Source organism: Salvelinus namaycush, chromosome 32 (assembly GCF_016432855.1).
Source record: "Salvelinus namaycush isolate Seneca chromosome 32, SaNama_1.0, whole genome shotgun sequence".
Lineage (NCBI taxonomy): Eukaryota > Metazoa > Chordata > Actinopteri > Salmoniformes > Salmonidae > Salvelinus > Salvelinus namaycush.
The window spans coordinates 8,616,704-8,636,017 of NC_052338.1; the positions used below are offsets into that span (position 1 = coordinate 8,616,704).

At 41.9% G+C, this 19,314-nt stretch overlaps 1 protein-coding gene across 2 annotated transcripts; it reads right to left on the minus strand.

Moving 5' to 3' along the window:
* Positions 1-3,359: 3,359 nt before the first annotated feature.
* Positions 3,360-10,770, minus strand: LOC120027390 (tapasin-like). Of its 2 annotated transcripts, none has more exons than XM_038972307.1 (9): positions 10,593-10,770; positions 9,723-9,905; positions 7,437-7,685; positions 6,799-7,158; positions 6,215-6,538; positions 5,840-5,938; positions 5,663-5,691; positions 3,737-3,773; positions 3,360-3,401 (listed from the first exon to the last, which is right to left on the minus strand). In XM_038972307.1, the coding sequence occupies exons 1-8, from the start codon at positions 10,648-10,650 to the stop codon at positions 3,762-3,764; spliced, it is 1,314 nt and encodes a 437-aa protein (XP_038828235.1). In that variant the 5' UTR covers positions 10,651-10,770; the 3' UTR covers positions 3,360-3,401; positions 3,737-3,761. The 2 variants fall into 2 exon arrangements, with proteins under 2 accessions (XP_038828235.1, XP_038828236.1); XM_038972308.1 differs by lacking the exon at positions 3,360-3,401 and adding an exon at positions 3,414-3,514.
* Between the last annotated feature and the right edge of the window lie 8,544 nt (positions 10,771-19,314).

The following is a 19,314-nucleotide window of genomic DNA, read 5'->3' on the forward strand; positions in this document are numbered from 1 at the left end:
GGTGAAGGGTGTTGAGAGAATGCCAAGAGCGTGCAAAGCTGTCATCAAGGCAAAGGGTGACGATGTGAAGATATAGTATCTCAAATATAAAATATATTTTGATTTGTTTAACACTTTTTTGGTTACTACATGATTCCATGTGTGTTATTTCATAGTTTGATGTCTTCAGTATTACTCTACAATGTAGAAAATAGTAAAAATATATATAATAATAAAAATAAAAAACTTGAATGAGTAGGGGTTCCAAAACTTTTGACCGGTAGTGCATGTATATATATTATTATTATAATGTTTTATGTTAAGGCTATCAATATTTATCTTATCAGTCTCAGAAACTATTTGGACAAAACACAAGCGAATAGCCAAATATGTATACATTTGTTATCTTTATTTGGGATCAGGGAAGGCCATGTAGCTTAAAGTGATACGGCCACTGGAGATAGAGGGGAGGGCTGGTGGGTCTGGGCAGCTGTTGATGTTTGTATGATGTCGTCGTTTGTATGTGTATTTTCTGTATTGTTGATAAAAGATCAAATAAAATAAATAAATAGGGATCAGGGATTAGGCAAATACAGTTGCGATACTTGCAACTGAGAGTACAACCATATGGTAAAAACTAGCCAAGAACTCATCTCCACGATTTACAATGAGGTTGAGTAGCAGTGAGTAGGGGCTGACTGCACCGGTCAGTCGATACTTGTAAAAGTGTCCATTCTTTAATGCCTACCTTGTACCTATATATGTCCTGTGTATCCCCGTTTTTTCCTTTGGGCACTACAATCCATAGTTTTTGATAAAAGTAGTGTTTTACAGGACCTCTGCCAAGGGATCCGTTGTTCGTTAAAATCCTCAAGAGTCTATTACCGCACCTGTGCATCAATCTACGTAATAAATAAAAAAATCCCCATCAAAATCCATAAACTTAAGCTAGAGATATGTTTTTTTGTTGTTGCATGGGCTGCGTCTCAATCCACCAGATCCGGCTATCCGCATCTGCGGTGGAAGGTAGCCGAACTACAGGGGTTTTTGTCAGACCATGAGACATCCCGAAAATAGGTCTTCTCACGAAAACATCTGAAAAGTCCAAACGGGTCAGCCTACAAACTATGACCACTCTATGGAAAGATGAGACTCGCACGAATACGATGGTGTTCCCTGTTTTGCTCTACGGTGTTCTCCGTTTTGCTCTACGACCCCCACAAGTCTGAAATTGGTAATACTGATGTGCCAACTTCTGTCTCTAGTGTCTGAACCGTTTTGGGGCTACTTAAAGGCATCCTTAAACTCAGAGCAGCCCATCATTGCGCGGCAGATTTTTTTGTGTTGGAAGGGGCTGCGTTTATCAAAAACTAGGAATTACAGCAGCAAAATTAACGCAGTTACACAGGACCAACAAATGTACAAGGTATGCATTAAAGAATGAACGTTTGTACAAGTATCGACTGACAGCAACTTGATGTCCACACTCATCGCTGCTCAACGCCATTGTCGAGTTGAGTTTAGTCAGCTAGGTTAAAACCAAAGAAAAACATCAAGTAAGTATGTGGTGGCATATTTCTGCTTTACCAAATGAGGAGAGTTACAAACTACACACCAGTCTCCAGAGCCTCCCGTCTGTCCTGAGCCGCCTGAGCCGGCCGTCTGTCCGGAGGCGCCTGAGCCGCCCTTCAGTCCGGAGGCGCCTGAGCCGCCCTTCAGTCCGGAGGCGCCTGAGCCGCCCTTCAGTCCGGAGGCGCCTGAGCCGCCCTTCAGTCCGGAGGCGCCTGAGCCGCCCTTCAGTCCGGAGCCGCCCCTCAGTCCAGAGGCGCTCCTCAGTCCAGTGGTGCCCTTTATTAGGGTCCCCAGTCCAAGGTCGGCGGTGAGGGTCGCCGCTCCAAAGACGCCACTTAAGCGGGCTAAGACTATGGTGGAGTGGGGACCACGTCCCGCGCCAGAGACAGATGCCCACCCAGACCCTCCCCTATAGGTTCAGGTTTTGCGGCCGGAGTCCGCACCTTTGGGGGGGGGGGGGTACTGTCACGCCCTGACCACAGATTGCTTTGTATGTTTCTATGTTTTGTTTGGTCAGGGTGTGATGTGGGTGGCCATTCTATGTTGTATGTCTAGGTTGTCTATTTCTGTGTTTAGCCTAGTATGGTTCCCAATCAGAGGCAGGTGTCAGTCGTTGTCTCTGATTGGGAGCCATATTTAGGTAGCCTGTTTTTCTTTGTGTTTTGTGGGTGGTTGTTTCCTGTGTCTGTGTTATTCACCATACGGGACTGTTTCGTTTTCGTTTTGTATTTCACGTTGTTATTTTGGTATTTCTTAGTGTTCAGTTAATAAACCGAATATGGACACTTACCACGCTGCGCATTGGTCCTCCTCTTCTCATCACTACGACGATCGTTACAATGAAAGATATCTATAAAACATAGCAGACATTTACTGCTGTGTCAACAGTTCTCATTGTAAAGACCAGTGTCTGGCCCTCCTACTCCAAACTGGAACCCGTCTCACCCTGGTACGGGTGAGTACCAGGGTGCTCTTTAGGCTTTATTACCCAAAGACATCGTAAATCTCCTCCGTCAGTGCTATCTCATAGAGGCCCATCCTCAATGAAACACACACACAATACTCTATTCTGTCGAATAAAACAACCATTATAATGCAATACAAGCATTATAGCATAATCTTGCAATTTTCCACGACAAGTATTCACATCCTCGAGTCAAGTTGTGTGGAAGCAGAAGCACCCCTAGTCAAAAGATCCTAGGATTTGCATATGATAAGTACTTCTTCTTATCTACTTATCACATGACCAATAACACAAATTAAACAGGCAAAACTGTCCTGAAGATGAACAAAGGCTTTATTACATCCCATCACAAATAGTCCTCATTTACTCAAAGTTGTTGCTCATTCCTGACAACACATTAATCTAACAACTCTGATGTGATGGTAGGAACATCAATAAGAAAAAACGATTCACAGTAGCCTATACTGTCTATACAAGGCAAGAAATAATGAAATATTACCCAAAACAAACAAAATGAAAACAATATATAAACACACTTCCATGATGAAAAAAATCTATATTCCAATTGAAAAGATTACCTTCAGAATCCATAGAAAGCAAATAATGATATGGTTCAATCTTTAAATACAGGGTCCATTAACCAATTAGAACCACTAATAACACAACATAAAATTATCTGCATCCACATGTACACACGCTCATATGCAAAAGTCTCTTAGTCTCCTAGTGGTTAGAGCATTGTGCCAGTAACCGAAAGATTGCTGGATCGAATCCCCGATCTGACAAGGTAAAAATCTTTCGTTCTGCCCCTGAGCAAGGCAGTTAACCCACTGTTCCCCGGGCGCCGAAGATGTGGATTTCGATTAAGGCAGCCCTCCGCACCTCTCTGATTCAGAGGGGTTGGGTTAAATGCAGAAGACACATTTCAGTTGAATGCATTCAGTTGTACAACTGACTAGGTATCCCCCTTTTCCCTTCTTCGAGAGATTAATTCCCACACTGTTGTAAAACAGTATTTTAATTTGTCAATATTTAAATCAGTCATCTATTAAAATATGTTTTACAATGAAAATATTTTTTACCATATTCTTGTAAGATAAATTAATTGGCAACTGCTGTCAGAAACTAAATATCTTATTTAAATGTACCACCTTCCACAACCTTCCACAAACTGTACACATTTATTCCTGAAATTCCATCTTTGTTCCATTACATACTCACCTGGAAATCCCAGGTGTTTCCACATTTACTTCACTTTCTGTAATTGAGAGAGGATAAGGATGAGCCCAATGTGTGTAAACTAACAGACAATGGGAGGAATCCAAAGATCGAATTCAAAATTCACTAATACACAAAAGATAATGTCATCATATTATATAGTAATCCAGGGGATGGACTTTTAACTAGAGGGATACAGCTTGAGATAAAAACATTTTTGGGCAAGACAGTGTTAGTTGGGAAATATACATAGATACACTGCATTCGGAAAGTATTCAGACCCCTTCCCTTTTTCCACATTTTGTTACGTTACAGACTTATTCTAAAATGTATTAAATAAAAAAATGTCCTCATCAATCTACACACAATACCCCATAATGACAAAGCGGAAACATGTTTTTATAAATTGTAACAAATGTATTAAATATAAAAAACAGAAATACCTTATTTACATAAGTGGTCTCCATCATTCTTAAATGGAAGAAGTTTGGAACCACCAAGACTCTTCCTAGAGCTGTCCTCTGCTTGCCTGGCCAAACTGAGCAATTGGGGGAGAAGGGCCTTCGTCAGGGAAGTGACCAAGAACCCGATGGTAACTCTGACAGAGCTCCAGAGTTCCTCTGTGGAGATAGGAGAACCTTCCAGAAGGACAACCATCTCTGCACCACTCCACCAATCAGGCCTTTATGGTAGAGTGGCCAGACGGAAGCCACTCCTCAGTAAAAGGCACATGACAGTCCATTTGGAGTTTGCCAAAAGGCACCTAAAGGACTCTCAGACCATGAGAAACAAGATTCTCTGGTCTGATGAAACCAAGATTGAACTCTTTGGCCTGAATTTTTTATTTTTTTTTATTTTATTTTATTTTATTTTACCGTTATTTTACCAGGTAAGTTGACTGAGAACACGTTCTCATTTGCAGCAACGACCTGGGGAATAGTTACAGGGGAGAGGAGGGGGATGAATGAGCCAATTGTAAACTGGGGATTATTAGGTGACCATGATGGTTTGAGGGCCAGATTGGGAATTTAGCCAGGACACCGGGGTTAACACCCCTACTCTTACGATAAGTGCCATGGGATCTTTAATGACCTCAGAGAGTCAGGACACCCGTTTAACGTCCCATCCGAAAGACGGCACCCTACACATGCCAAGCATCGTGTCTGAAGGAAACCTGGCACCATCCTTACAGTGAAGCATGGTGGTGGCAGCATCATGCTGTGGGGATGTTTTTCAGTGGCAGGGACTGGGATACTTGTCAGGATCGAGGGAAAGATGAATGGAGCAAAGTTTAGAGAGATCCTTGATGAAAACCTGCTCCAGAGCGCTGAGGACCTCAGACTGGGGCGAAGGTTCACCTTCCAACAGGACAACAACCCTAAGCACACAGCCAAGACAACACAGGAGTTGCTTCGGGGCAAGTCTCTGAATGTCCTTGAGTGGCCCAGCCAGAGCCCGGACTTGAACCCAATCGAACATCTCTGGATAGACCTGAAAATAGCTGTGCTGTGACGCTCCCCATCCAACCTGACAGAGCTTGAAAGGATCTGCATAGAAGAATGGGAGGAACTCCCCAAATACAGGTGTGCCAAGCTTGTAACGTCCTATCCAAGAAGACTCAAGGCTGTAATCACTGCCAAAGGTCCATCAACAAAGTACTGAGTAAAGAGTCTGAATACTTACAGTATGTAAAAATAATATGTCTCTTTTTTATTTTATACATTTGCAAAAATGTTCGCTTTGTCATTATGGGGTATTGTGTGTAGATTGATGAGGGGGAAAAACAATTGAATCCATTTTAGAATATAGCTGTAAAGGAAACAAATGTGGAAAAAGTCAAGGGGTCTGAATACTTTCCAAAGGCACTGTACATAGTAGTTACATGTAACTACAAAATATGTCTGACAACATTTATTAAAGCGTAATTACCTTCTCTTGTGCGTTAGCATCATCAAACCCTATAAAGACAAGAAAAGGACAAGCATTAGATTGACAAATCAGATCCAAATTCATTCTTTGGATGGACACAGTCGCTTTACGGCTTCAACATCTTACGTGACATTAGTGTAGTTTTTGTGTATCTTAGTTCAAACTGATTGTAGTTACCAGAGCTAAAAGTCCAGGAGACGACCTTGATCAAACCATAGATCCCCAGGGCCACAGCAACCATCGCCATATAGTCCTCAATGGAGGGAGCACTGACACCTGATTGGGGTGAAGAGAGAGGGAGTCAATTTAAGACATACGCATGCATGAATGTTGTATCAAGTCAAATATATTTGACTTTTCAGATCAATATAATTGCATATCAGTAAATATACTAGTATGCCTAGAGACACTGACCATAACCACAGATCTAGGATCAGATGACCTTACCCCAATCCTAACCTTTGCCTTTACAGGGATAGAAATATCTGGCTCTGAATCAGTGGATAGGGGTAACATCCATAAACTTAATGCAGCTCGATTAAATTCTCTCACCAGTGATATTGAGGGTGACGCTGGCCCGCCGGGTGCCTCCACGGTGGACAGCCACACAGGTGACCTCCCCGCCGCGGTCCAGGTCCAGCTTGGCTGAGTCCAACTCCACACGGCTGGTCTGGCTGTAGGTGCTGTCTGGGCCCTGTCTGTGGCCCGTCACGCTGCCCTGGCCCAGGGGCCTGACCCTACCGTCCGGCCCTGTTAACACCCAGCGGAACTCCAGGGAGAGGGGGTAGAATCCTGACGCCTCGCACTGCACCGTCACCACCTGGCCGGACACGGAGAGAGGGAGCGGGGAGGGGAAGATGGAGAGGGAAGGAGGCTCTGGGAGAGATAGAGGGAGAAAGAGGAGGGAGAGAATGAGGTAAGTTAGGATAATACACACATATGGCATGTAATCTAAGGACATTTAGTTGACCATGACATACCATTATAAGACTGTACTGTATAAGGAGTTGCAGTAGTTATTTCAGTGAATAAATATGTAAAGACAAAGGGGTTGAGATTCTACCAAACAGTTCTGAAACAAACATTACAATGGTTTAGTATTGGCCGACTTAACAAGCGTATTCATCTCTCCTCACCTACAATCTCCAGCTCCACTGCCACCTGAGCCAAGAGATAGGGCAAGTACACCGTGCAGATGTAGGTTCCTGAGTGGCGCACTTGAGCTTCCTGCAGGATCAGTGATGCATTTCCTGTCTCGTGCAGAGCCGTGAAGTCTAGCCCCGCTCCCTCTTCCTGGGTCTCTGCAAATCGGTCACTCTTGCCGTCGTAGGCCAGGACCAGACGGCCATCGCCCCTGAACTGGTAGCGCCACTCCACGGCGAAGCCAGAGACAGAGAGAGGAGAAGAGGCATCCACCCAGAACCCACAGTCTAGAACAACCGGTTCCCCGAGTCTGGAAAGGACCATGAAGGTTCTACTGGACACACTGAGCACCACTGATAGAGAGGAGTAGGAGAGAGACGTTACACTTTAATACTACATTACCTGTGATATTACGTGGTAATAAACATCACAGGTTGCTATACTTCCTCATGGTGTATGACAAATTCATTTAAATTATGGTTAATAATAAGTCATTATCACTGTGGTGATGGTAACTGTAAGTCATGTTGATTAGAAATCCATCTTTATCACTTGTAATGGTTATATATGACAATCTGTCTGACGTTTACAACCCTTGCTCAAGAAGAATGTCATTCCTTTTCAATCATACCCTTGGGTTCCTTGGTTGCCGTGGGAGCACGCATGACATTGGAGAGGCGCAGCTGTCCGTCAAAGCCCTGCAAGGCAGCAGTGTACCAGTCGGCTTGCAGGTAGATCGGACTGTGGGCAGAGTCCGTGAGTGAGGCTGTCCATTGGACGGTGGATGGCTGGGGCATGAAGGGGTTGATCTCACACTGTGGCTTCTGGACTGTGCCTTCTGGTGGGTGCAGAGAAGAACTGCAGAGGGTAGCTGCTGGGTCTGAGGAGAGAGGAGGAGATTTGTCTATTGAAGTTATCCTTTCAATTAAATAACATGTCTTTTTCTGAAAAGCTCTGCCTAAAATGGCAACGCTCTTGTAGCCTTGTATAATTTAAATTACAGGTGTCACACCAAACTGACTGAATGCACCTGTAACAGCCACTGGTTTGTCACTCAAATCAGGCATAATTTCTAAAGAGATTGTCCTATTTAATACAGTTGAAGTCGGAAGTTTACATACACCTTAACCAAATACATTTAAACTCAGTTGCACAATCCCTGACACTTAATCCTAGTAAAAATTGCCTGTCTTATGGCAGTTAGGATCACCACTTTATTTTAAGAATGTGAAATGTCAAAATAATAGTAGAGAAGGATTTATTTCAGCTTTTATTTCTTTCATTACATTACCAGTGGGTCAGAAGTTTACATACACTCACTTAGTATTTGCCTTTAAATTGTTTAACTTGGGTCAAACATTTCGGGTAGCATTCCACAAGCTTCCCACAATAAGTTGGGTGAATTTTGGCCCATTCCTCCTGACAGAGCTGGTATAACTGAGTCAGGTTTGTAGGTTTCCTTGCTTGCACACACTTTTTCAGTTCTGCCCACAAATTTTCCATAGGGTTGAGGTCAGGGCTTTGTGATGGACACTCCAATACCTTGACTTTGTTGTCCTTAAGCCATTTTGCCACAACTTTGGAAGTATGCTTGGGGTCATTGTCCATTTGGAAGACCCATTTGCGACCAAGCTTCAACTTCCTGACTGATGTCTTGAGATGTTGCTTCAATATATCCACATAATTTTCATTCCTCATGATGCCATCGATTTTGTGAAGTGCACCAGTACCTCCTGCAGCAAAGCTTCACCACAACATGATGGTGCCACTCCCGTGCTTCACGGTTGGGATGGTGTTCTTCGGCTTGCAAGCCTCCCCCTTTTTCCTCCAAACATAATGATCGTCATTATGGCCAAACAGTTCTATTTTTGTTTCATCAGACCAGAGGACATTTCTTCAAAAAGTACGATCTTTGTCCCCATATGCAGTTGCAAACCGTAGTCTGGCTTTTTTATGGCGGTTTTAGAGCAGTGGCTTCTTCCTTGCTGAGCAGCCTTTCAGCTTATGTCGATATAGGACTCGTTTTACTGTGGATATAAATACTTTTGTACCTGTTTCCTCCAGCATCTTCACAAGGTCCTTTGCTGTTGTTCTGGGATTGATTTGCACTTTTCGCACCAAAGTACGTTCATCTCTAGGAGACAGAACACGTCTCCTTCCTGAGCGGTATGACGGCTGCGTGGTCCCATTGTGTTTATACTTGCGTACTATTGTTTGTACAGATGAACGTGGTACCTTCAGGTGTTTGGAAATTGCTCCCAAGGATGAACCAAACTTGTTGAGGTCCACAATTTTTTGTCACGGGTCTTGGCTGATTTCTTTTGATTTTTCCATGATGTCAAGCAAAGAGGCACTGAGTTTGAAGGTAGGCCTTGAAATACATCTACCGGTACACCTCCAACTGACTCAAATGATGTCAATTAGCCTATCAGAAGCTTCTAAAGCCATGACATAATTTTCTGGAATTTTCCAAGCTGTTTAAAGGCACAGTCAACTTAGTGTATGTAAACTTCTGACCCACTGGAAATGTGATACAGTGAATTATAAGTGAAATAAATCTGTCTGTAAACAATTATTGGAACAATTTTTTTTATTTTTATTTTACCATTATTTTACCAGGTAAGTTGACTGAGAACACATTCTCATTTGCAGCAACGACCTGGGGAATAGTTACAGGGGACAGGAGGGGGATGAATGAGCCAATTGTAAACTGGGGATTATTAGGTGACCATGATGGTTTGAGGGCCAGATTGGGAATTACTTGTGTCATGGACAAAGTAGATGTCCTTACCGACTTGCCAAAACTATAGTTTGTTAACAAGACATTTGTGGAGTGGTTGAAAAACAAGTTTTAATGACTCCAACCTAAGTGTATGTAAACTTCCGACTTCAACTGTATATAACGATAAATACTGACCAGTGACGTAGTAGACTCTATCATGGTCTGTAGATGGTCCCTGCTTTGACCTGGTTTCTTCACTGTCTGGGTCTGTATTGATGTAAAGTAGTGACTTCTCCTGGCTCATAGCAGCATGGAAGCCCCCACCTGGTTTCTCCTGGACAAACCAGCACTCCAGAACTGGACAACTTGCTCGATAGACTGGAAGAGAGAAGGATGAGGGAGTTGTGTGAACGTGAAGCCAACCAATGTGGGTATGTGAAAAAACAGAATTAAATAGAACAAAACAGTATCTCTATGGGTGAAGTGATGTAGACTAGTGTAGAATAAGGATGGGTATGAAAAGGCAATCAGAATAGAAACAAGTTATTGAGTAATGATACATGCTTAGCATTAAGACTGTGAAAATAACTCTAAATCTCTATACAACTGCATGTAAATGAATATGCCAGCTTTATGTAGGGCTGTTTTGCCCGTGTGCATTTTCTACAAGGTATATATTATGCAAAGTATCTATTCTTAAATCAGCAGTTAAACCAATAACAAAGCGACCTCCCCACCACTGTTTCAGGAGAATGGGGCTGGAGAAATGCGACCACTCTAGATTATATTTTGTGTTCTGATGGGATACGACATTTGAACTAAGCTCATGATCCATTTATAAATTATATTCTTCAAGAATCAATGGGTACATATCATAAATGTATAAGTCCAAAAATGGATGTAGCAGCTGCTGATTGCCCCTTTAACTCAATAAAGTTTTTTTCACTTATTGTAATTAGCTACAACCTAAGGTTAATTGGGTATACAGAAGATACAATAACTGTGCCACCAGTAACACATCCACCACCAAATCAAATGTGCCGTAAGAAAAACTGACCAATTTACCGTGCATGAAGTAACTAAAGGCAAGGAAGGATTGCAATATTGTTGATATATTGGTCATGTTAGTTTTCGACAGTGTCCTCGACTATTCTGTAGTCTGATGGATGAGAAAAAATATGGAGAAATATGTCTTCAGAGTTCCACTGTAACTCCCCACAGCAAACTCTACTTTCACTTTCATTTTGCAGACAGACACTGACATGCGCATAGCCAGACGAGGCATAGACAAAGCACCACGGTATACAGTAAAAAAAAAAAATAGTCCAGTATGTACGGTTTAGAAACTACGGAAGAGTATTAGGGCCAAGTGAAGATTTTAAAAAATTAACATTGACAGGTGGTACTTGTTTTGTTTTTTTTGCACTATAGTACTTTAAAAAAAATTGAAATATTTCTAGAATAAAGTGGCAATATTTCAACTTCGAGAATAAAGTCGAAATTACATTTCGTGAATAAAGTGGCAATATTTCAAGCATAAACTAGACATTTAATTTCGTGAATAAAGTCAAAATGTTTAGAATAAAGTCGCAGTTCTATTTCAATATTAGCATAGAGTATTTGGTTCAATGCATGTCTCCCTGGCTGCCTTTTGCTGTGCGCGCCACCGTTGAAATGCCCGAGGTTGTCTCTTTTAGCACATAATAACCATATTATTATAAGTAGGCCTATTAGGACCTGGAAGAAGTTTTGAAGAAATAAAGAAACTCCGTGGTAAAACTAAATCAGTACACTGATTTTATGAGGGACAAATGTAAAAACGTGAAAAAGAAATTGAGTTCCAAACTCAGAGAGCTTGTGCACACATTGCAGAATGCACAATCAACACAAGATGGCGCTCCAACACTACACCGCTCATCAGAATGGTCAAGATCACATGATTTCTTAGAAACAAGGATTTAGGTAATCTGAGGACAACAAACGGAACAGTACATAGCTCAAGAGAGCTATTTCATGTCACGCACAGATTTGTGATGACAGGCAACTTCTACGTGACGGAGTATGGTGAATCAAATCAAATCAAGTTTATTTTATATAGCCCTTCGTACATCAGCTAATATCTCGAAGTGCTGTACAGAAACCCAGCCTAAAACCCCAAACAGCAAGCAATGCAGGTGTAGAAGCACAGCGGCTAGGAAAATTTCCCTAGAAAGGCCAAAACCTAGGAAGAAACCTAGAGAGGAACCAGGCTATGAGGGGTGGCCAGTCCTCTTCTGGCTGTGCCGGGTGGAGATTATAACAGAACATGGCCAAGATGTTCAAAATGTTCATAAATGACCAGCATGGTCAAATAATAATCAGGAATAAATGTCAGTTGGTTTTTAATAGCCGATCATTAAGAGTTGAAAACAGCAGGTCTGGGACAGGTAGCACGTCCGGTGGACAGGTCAGGGTTCCATAACCGCAGGCAGAACAGTTAAAACTGGAACAGCAGCAAGGCCAGGTGGACTGGGGACAGCAAGGAGTCATCATGCCCGGTAGTCCTGACGCATGGTCCTAGGGCTCAGGTCCTCCGAGAGAGAGAAAGAAAGAGAGAAGGAGAGAATTAGAGAGAGCATACTTAAATTCACACAGGACACTGGATAAGACAGGAGAAATACTCCAGATATAACAGACTGACCCTAGCCCCCCGACACATAAACTACAGCAGCATAAATACTGGAGGCTGAGACAGGAGGGGTCAGGAGACACTGTGGCCCCATCCGATGATACCCCCCGACAGGGCCAAACAGGAAGGACATAACCCCACCCACTTTGCCAAAGCACAGCCCCCGCACCACTAGAGGGATATCTAGATATCTAGTCTGAAGTTGCCTTAAAAACGCTGATTTTAGGGCAGTTTATAATCTTCCCCACAATGGTTAAGATTAGGGGGGAGGAGAAGCTGATCCTAGATCTGTACCTTGAGGAAACTTTTCCACGGAGCTACAAAGACAACCAAAAGTCAAACGAAGTGCTATATACTAACTGAACCTGATTTGGTTATCCCCTTCACACACATACCAGAACACACTGTGAGAGTGGCAAAAATTCCAGAACACATTTTAATTGGGGAGAAAAAAATTAGAAAATATGACCATAGATTACTTGTGTAGGCCTGTTACTGTAGTTATGGTCAAAGAGTTTCAGCTAGTATCCACTGGCTCTGTTCTAGTTCTTTCAGTCACCTGAAGTCGTTGTGACACAAAAATACTGAAAATAATGTAGGCTAACAAACAAATAATGTGTCAATGTAATAGTCCAACATCCCACACAGCAGTTTGGGTATGAAAAACCATGTACTGTACAGGCTCCTAGAACTAGATGATGTGGCAGTGTGTCGGACATCTCATGGTGGAGGATAGATAGACACAAGATGGCTGCATCCTGACGCTCTTACAGGAAAGGGTGTAGGATTTACCTCAACAGTGTTTGACTCCACCTTCCTCTGTATGTGTGTGTGTGTGTGTGTGTGTGTGTGTGTGTGTGTGTGTGTGTGTGTGTGTGTGTGCACTGTACTTTCCATTGCATTTCTATGCCGTATTATTTTGTTGCTGTGTTTTTCAGTGTGATGATATAAAACAATTTAATATCAAATGGAGGTAGATCCAACACGATGCACCTACTTCTATGGGTCATATACAGTATGCCAAATAAAGCTCCATAGACCTTAGCCTGAGATAGCTCAATTGTGTCATCCTCCCAAACCACAAGCCCTCTGAGAATACTATAGAAATAATATGTTTTTTCTCCTCTTTCATGTCAAAGTAATCCTCCTGATTTGAGTCAAGGCCATTGTAAGAACTAGGCCTACAAGACCTAGTGGGTTCCCGAGTGGTGCAGTGGTCTAGTGGTTTCCCAAGAGGTGATACTACAGTCCCTGGTTCAAATCCAGGCTGACTCACATCTGGCTGGGATTGGGAGTCCCATAGGGCAGCACACAATTGGCCCAGTGTTGTCTGGGTTTGGCCAGGGTAGGCTGTCATTGTAAATAAGAATTTGTTCTTATGACTTACCTGGTTAAGTATAAATAACTAAAGACCTCCCTGTATTTAGTTCTACCACAATATGCTTGCAGGTTATCTAAACTGGCTTGTCTTAGATTAAAAATGTATTGTCAATTGTCACCAAGACTTTTTCCGTTATTTTCCGTTATCCCAATAAATCTGGTATATGCCAAACAATGACCTTTCAACACTTGGTGGTGAATTTCAGTGATGAGGAAACTGCAATTACATGTACCCAGCAAAAATGAAGATATGGCTTCTCATTCACAAGTCTGACCATAATACAAGGTCATTCTAAAGGACCTCTCAGTGAGGTGGTGGCCTCTTACTGTATGTTTCTGTATTAACGCCATGTGTCTATCATAGACTTGGTATAATTGCATTATGACTGTCATCAGCCATTTTCTTCTGTTTCAGATCAAGTACAGTTTTCAGATAGTTTGCTTGTCTGTGTGTCTCAATCTTCTGTCTGTCTGTCTGTCCTCATTTGTCCCTGCAACATGTGCTGTGTTTTCATGACATATTGATACTGAAATCTACAAATTCATATCTGTGTTGGGGTGATGCTGGTTGGGACGCTGCTCTGTTTAGATACATGATCTCAGTGTTACAGAAGGAGGAATAGAACAGAGATGAACAACAGCCTCAAACGCTGGTGCTGATGACCATGAAAATGAATCAGCATACTCTAATGTAGACTTTCAAGGAGCATGTGAGGTAATGACATAGATATTGACATAAATAATAATTAACATTATTGATATTGGTCATTTATAGGCCTTTAGTTTCTCACAACATTTGAACCTGCATGCACTATCTGGAGACATAAACTATCAAGAGTTGCAACTAACCCCTCAAAGTTAGTGAAAATATCTAGACCCCCTGCTCCAGACCCAAGGAGAGCACTGTTCATGGCCTAATGGTTGACTGACATTCATACAACTTACTTTCATTTTTGTCATAAACATTTTAATAAAAAATCTATCTCTGCTGGTTGGTTCCACCTGGATTTTATGCTACTGATGCTTGAGCTAGCTAAATTCTCATCAGCTCAAAAATGATATTCAAGCTAATATCGTGGTGCAATTATTTTATTTTTTAAGAGATTTTGTGCCTGACGCCTGAAGAGGGAAGATTGTCAGAGAGAACACATCGGGTGTTGACAGGCCAACGTCGAAATTAAGGATTCTATCCTTCTGGTGCTGGGAATAGGCCTTGTAACAAGGGTTAATGTAATAACACTGGTTAATGTAATAACTGCCGGTTAGCGTAATAAAATGTTGAACAATTAAAGTAATACTTTTTTCTGCTAAATGTAAATGTTGTTATATTAACCGGTAGTTATTACATTAACCGTTGAGTAGCAACTTTTTTATGAATATGAAGTATGACAATTGGGTACTTTTTCCACCACTGGTTCCGCCCCATCATTGGAGTGGTGGTAGCTCTCCTTTGGCCATTGTTGCTGTTGTTGGGGTTAATTATTTGGAAGAAGTAGAGCAAAAAAAGGTGAGAGGACAAAAATGTAGACAGACCACTTTCATATTCTTAATTATCAGCTGTTGTAACGTTCGTCGTATAGAGGAGAAGGAGAAGACCAAGGTGCAGCGTGGTAAGTGTTCATTTTAATTATATAAATAAACTGAACGAACAAAATACAACAAAGAGAGCGAACGAAACAGTCCTGTAAGGTATACACACAAACAGAAAACAACCACCCACAAACACAGGTGGGAACAGGCTACCTAAGTATGGTTCTCAATCAGAGACAACGATAGACAGCTGCGTCTGATTGAGAACCATACCAGGCCAAACACATAGAAATACAAAACAAGGACAACATAGAACACCAGACATAGAATGCCCACCCAAACTCACGCCCTGACCAACTAAAATAGAGACATAAAAAGGAGCTCTACGGTCAGGGCGTGACAGCTGTGTTGTATTTAGTGATTTGGAAGTAATAGTCAAAGTACTGGTTTACAAGCAATAGTATTGTACAGTGTAGTTAGTGATGGTAGAAGTTTGATCTGATTAATGTAAATAAAGAGTCACGTTGTCACTCATGTTGTGTTATGTCTGCAGTAGGAATACAGGATTCAGAATACTGTCAAATGTAACGGATGTGAAATGGCTAGCTAGTTAGCGGGTACACGCTAGTTAGCGGGTACACGCTAGTAGCGTTTCAAACAGTTACGTCACTTGCTCTGAAACCTAGATGTAGTGTTGCCCCTTGCTCTGCAAGGGCCGCGGCCTTTGTGGAGCGATGGGTAACGATGCTTCGTGGGCGACCGTTGTTGATGTGTGCAGAGGGTCCCTGGTTTGCGCCCGTGTCGGGGCGAGGGGACGACGTAAAGTTATACTGTTACACAAACATGATGTTCTCTTGTAATATTTAATCAAACCAAGCTATCAGTCAATCACTTTCATCTCTGTGTTTCAGGCTTTATTCAGGCCAACAGTGATTGCCTACCTTCATGTGGTTTGCTATTCTGAAGACATCACTGAAACTTAAAGAGGGGAACCTATTGAGCATGGGTAATAGGGACGCAAATAATCTTACCCTTCCTCTCAACGTTTTTTTCCCTCTGTGTAATGGCAAACCGTTCTCATTTAGTTGCATTGTCCAGGTATCTGCCGTAGATTTTAAAGTCCATAATTAACCTAAACAGCTCTGAATCCATTTTCAACTTGTGTCAATTATTTGCCCTTTTATAGAATACCATTTTTTACTAATGACTCAAAGTTGTGTGACCATTAACATTGGCTGCATATCCATTGTCCTTCTCCCAAAGTCTGGACTTGCACATTTCTTCTAGTCTCAGGGATTTAACAATGGTGTAAAGTAGCTCAAGCCAATGCTTCCACCTATCCAATGCTTGGATATCCATGAGGAAAGGGATGGACAGTTGGTATGCAGCCATTCATTTCAGGTGGTTTCATCAATAGATGGAATGTCTTCCAAATGCCACCCTATTCCCTATACACAGTGCACTAATTTTGACCAGGGCCCATAGGGCTCTGGTCAAAAGTAGTGCATTACACTACTTTTAGGGTGCCCTTTTGGACACATTCCGCCGGTTGAGCCCCACCCTGCCTATTGTAAATAATTTATCCATCCCATTCCCCCAGTTAAGCAAACGAAGAGGAAAGGCTGTGACTATAATTGATGTAGTAAATTACTTTTCCTGTCAATTACTTTATTTGATAAACTTCCTTTATTGTGTAGGTGTGTGTCCCTTTTGAATGTTTAATGAAACATTCATTCTGCCAAGAAATCCATCTTTTCATTGATGGACTATTCAATAAACTGAACAGTACTAATGAGATGAATTAGTTGCATTGCAGTTATGTATGGTGTTGCTGCCATTCAGATTTATCCAGCCTTGGTATGGAGTAACTGATAACTGACAAAATGCCTCAGCCTGAGGAAATCTTTAGAGAAAGAAGTCACACTTCCAGTTTGCACTAATCTTTATTTAACTTGCTGTAATACAGAGATACAGACTGTATACAATCATACATTAGATCTCTAACCTTGTCTTCATTGTGTCTTAATTGAAAATGAAAGCATTGTCTTCCTTTATTCACCATTTCAATAAGGAAACAGCAATACCACTATTAATGGCCAGCAGGCTCTGACAATATCCAGAAAGTATTAACACTTCAAGACCCTGTGGTCAGATGGCTTTTCATGAAGACGTCTTGGTAGATGATGGTATCAAAGAACTCTATCTGGGGAGGTAGGGGGCAGAATCAGTGGAGGCAGATAGCAGTTAGAGGGGTCCAGGTGGGATTGGGCCAGGCATGTCCAGGTGTCAGGCCAGGCATGTCCAGATCCGGTGACTGTGCTGGCCGCTCCATTATAGACAGAATACCAGCTGACAGCTTCTTCCCTAAATAGTTCTTGCATAGTTTGGAGCTGTGCTTTGGGTCATTGTCCTGTTGTAGGATGAAATTGGCTCCAATTAAGCGCAGTCCACAGGGTATGGCATGGAGTTGCAAAATGGAGTGATAGCCTTCCTTCTTCAAGATTACTTTTACAATATACAAATCCCCCACTTTACCACCACCAAGCACCCCAGACCATCACATTGCCTCCACCATGCTTGACAGATGGCATCAAGCACTCCTCCAGCATCTTTTCATTTTATCTGTGTCTCACGAATGTTCTTCTTTGTGATCCGAACACCTCAAACTTAGATTTGTCTGTCCATAACACTTTTTTTCAATCTTCCTCTGTCCAGTGTCTGTGTTCTTTTGCACATCTTAATTTATTTATTTTTATTGGCCAGTCTGAGATATGGCTTTTTCTTTGCAACTCTGCCTAGAAGGCCAGCATCCCGGAGTCAACTCTGCACTGTTGACGTTGAGACTGGTGTTTTGCGGGTACTATTTAATGAAGCTGCCAGTTGAGGACTTGTGAGGCGTCTGTTTCTCAAACTAGACACTCTAATGTACTTGTCCTCTTGCTCAATTGTGCACCGGGGCCTCCCACTCCTCTGTCTATTCTGGTTAGAGCCAGTTTGCACTGTTCTGTGAAGGGAGTAGTACACAGCGTTGTACAACATTTTCAGTTTTTTGGCAATTTCTTGAATAGAATAGACTTCATTTCTCAGAACAAGAATAGACTTGATTAGCTAACACAACGTGCCATTGGAACACAGGAGTGATGGTTGCTGATAATGGGCCTCTGTACGCCTACGTAGATATTCCATTAAAAATCTGCCATTTTCAGCTACAATTGTCATTTACAACATTATTAACAATGTCTACACTGTATTTCTGATAAATTTTATGTTATTTCAATGGACAAAAAATGTGCTTTTCTTTTATAAACAAGGATATTTCTAAGGGACCACAAACTTTTGAACGGTAGTGTATGTATACAGTTGAAGTCGGAAGTTTACATACACTTAGGTTGGAGTCATTAAAACTCGTTTTTCAACCACTCCACAAATTTCTTGTTAACAAACTATAGCTTTGGCAAGTCGGTTAGGACATTTCCCCAACAATTGTTTACAGACATATTATTTAACTTATAATTCACTGTATCACAATTGTAGTGGGTCAGAAGTTTACATACACTAAGTTGACTGTGCCTTTAAACAGCTTGGAAAATTCCAGAAAATTATGTCATGGCTTTAGAAGCTTCTGATAGGCTAATTGACATCATTTGAGTCAGTTGGAGGTGTACCTGTGGATGTGTTTCCAGGTCTACCTTCAAACTCAGTGCCTTTTTGCTTAACATCATGGGAAAATCAAAAGAAATTACCCAAGACCTCAGAAAGAAAATTGTAGACCTCCACAAGTCTGGTTCATCCTTGGGAGCAATTTCCAAACACCTGAAGGTACCACGTTCATCTGTACAAACAATAGTACGCAAGTATAAACACCATGGACCCACGCAGCCGTCATACCGCTCAGGAAGGAGACGCGTTCTGTCTCCTAGAGATGAACGTACTTTGGTGCGAAAAGTCCAAATCAATCCCAGAACAACAGCAAAGGACCTTGTGAAGATGCTGGAGGAAACAGGTACAAAAGTATCTATGCCCACAGTAAAACAAGTCCTATATTGACATAACCTGAAAGGCCGCTCAGCAAGGAAGAAGCCACTGCTCCAAAACCGCCATAAAAAAGCCAGACTACGGTTTGCAACTGCACATGGGGACAAAGATTGTACTTTGTGGAGAAATGTCCTCTGGTCTGATGAAACTGTTTGGCCATAATGACCATCGTTA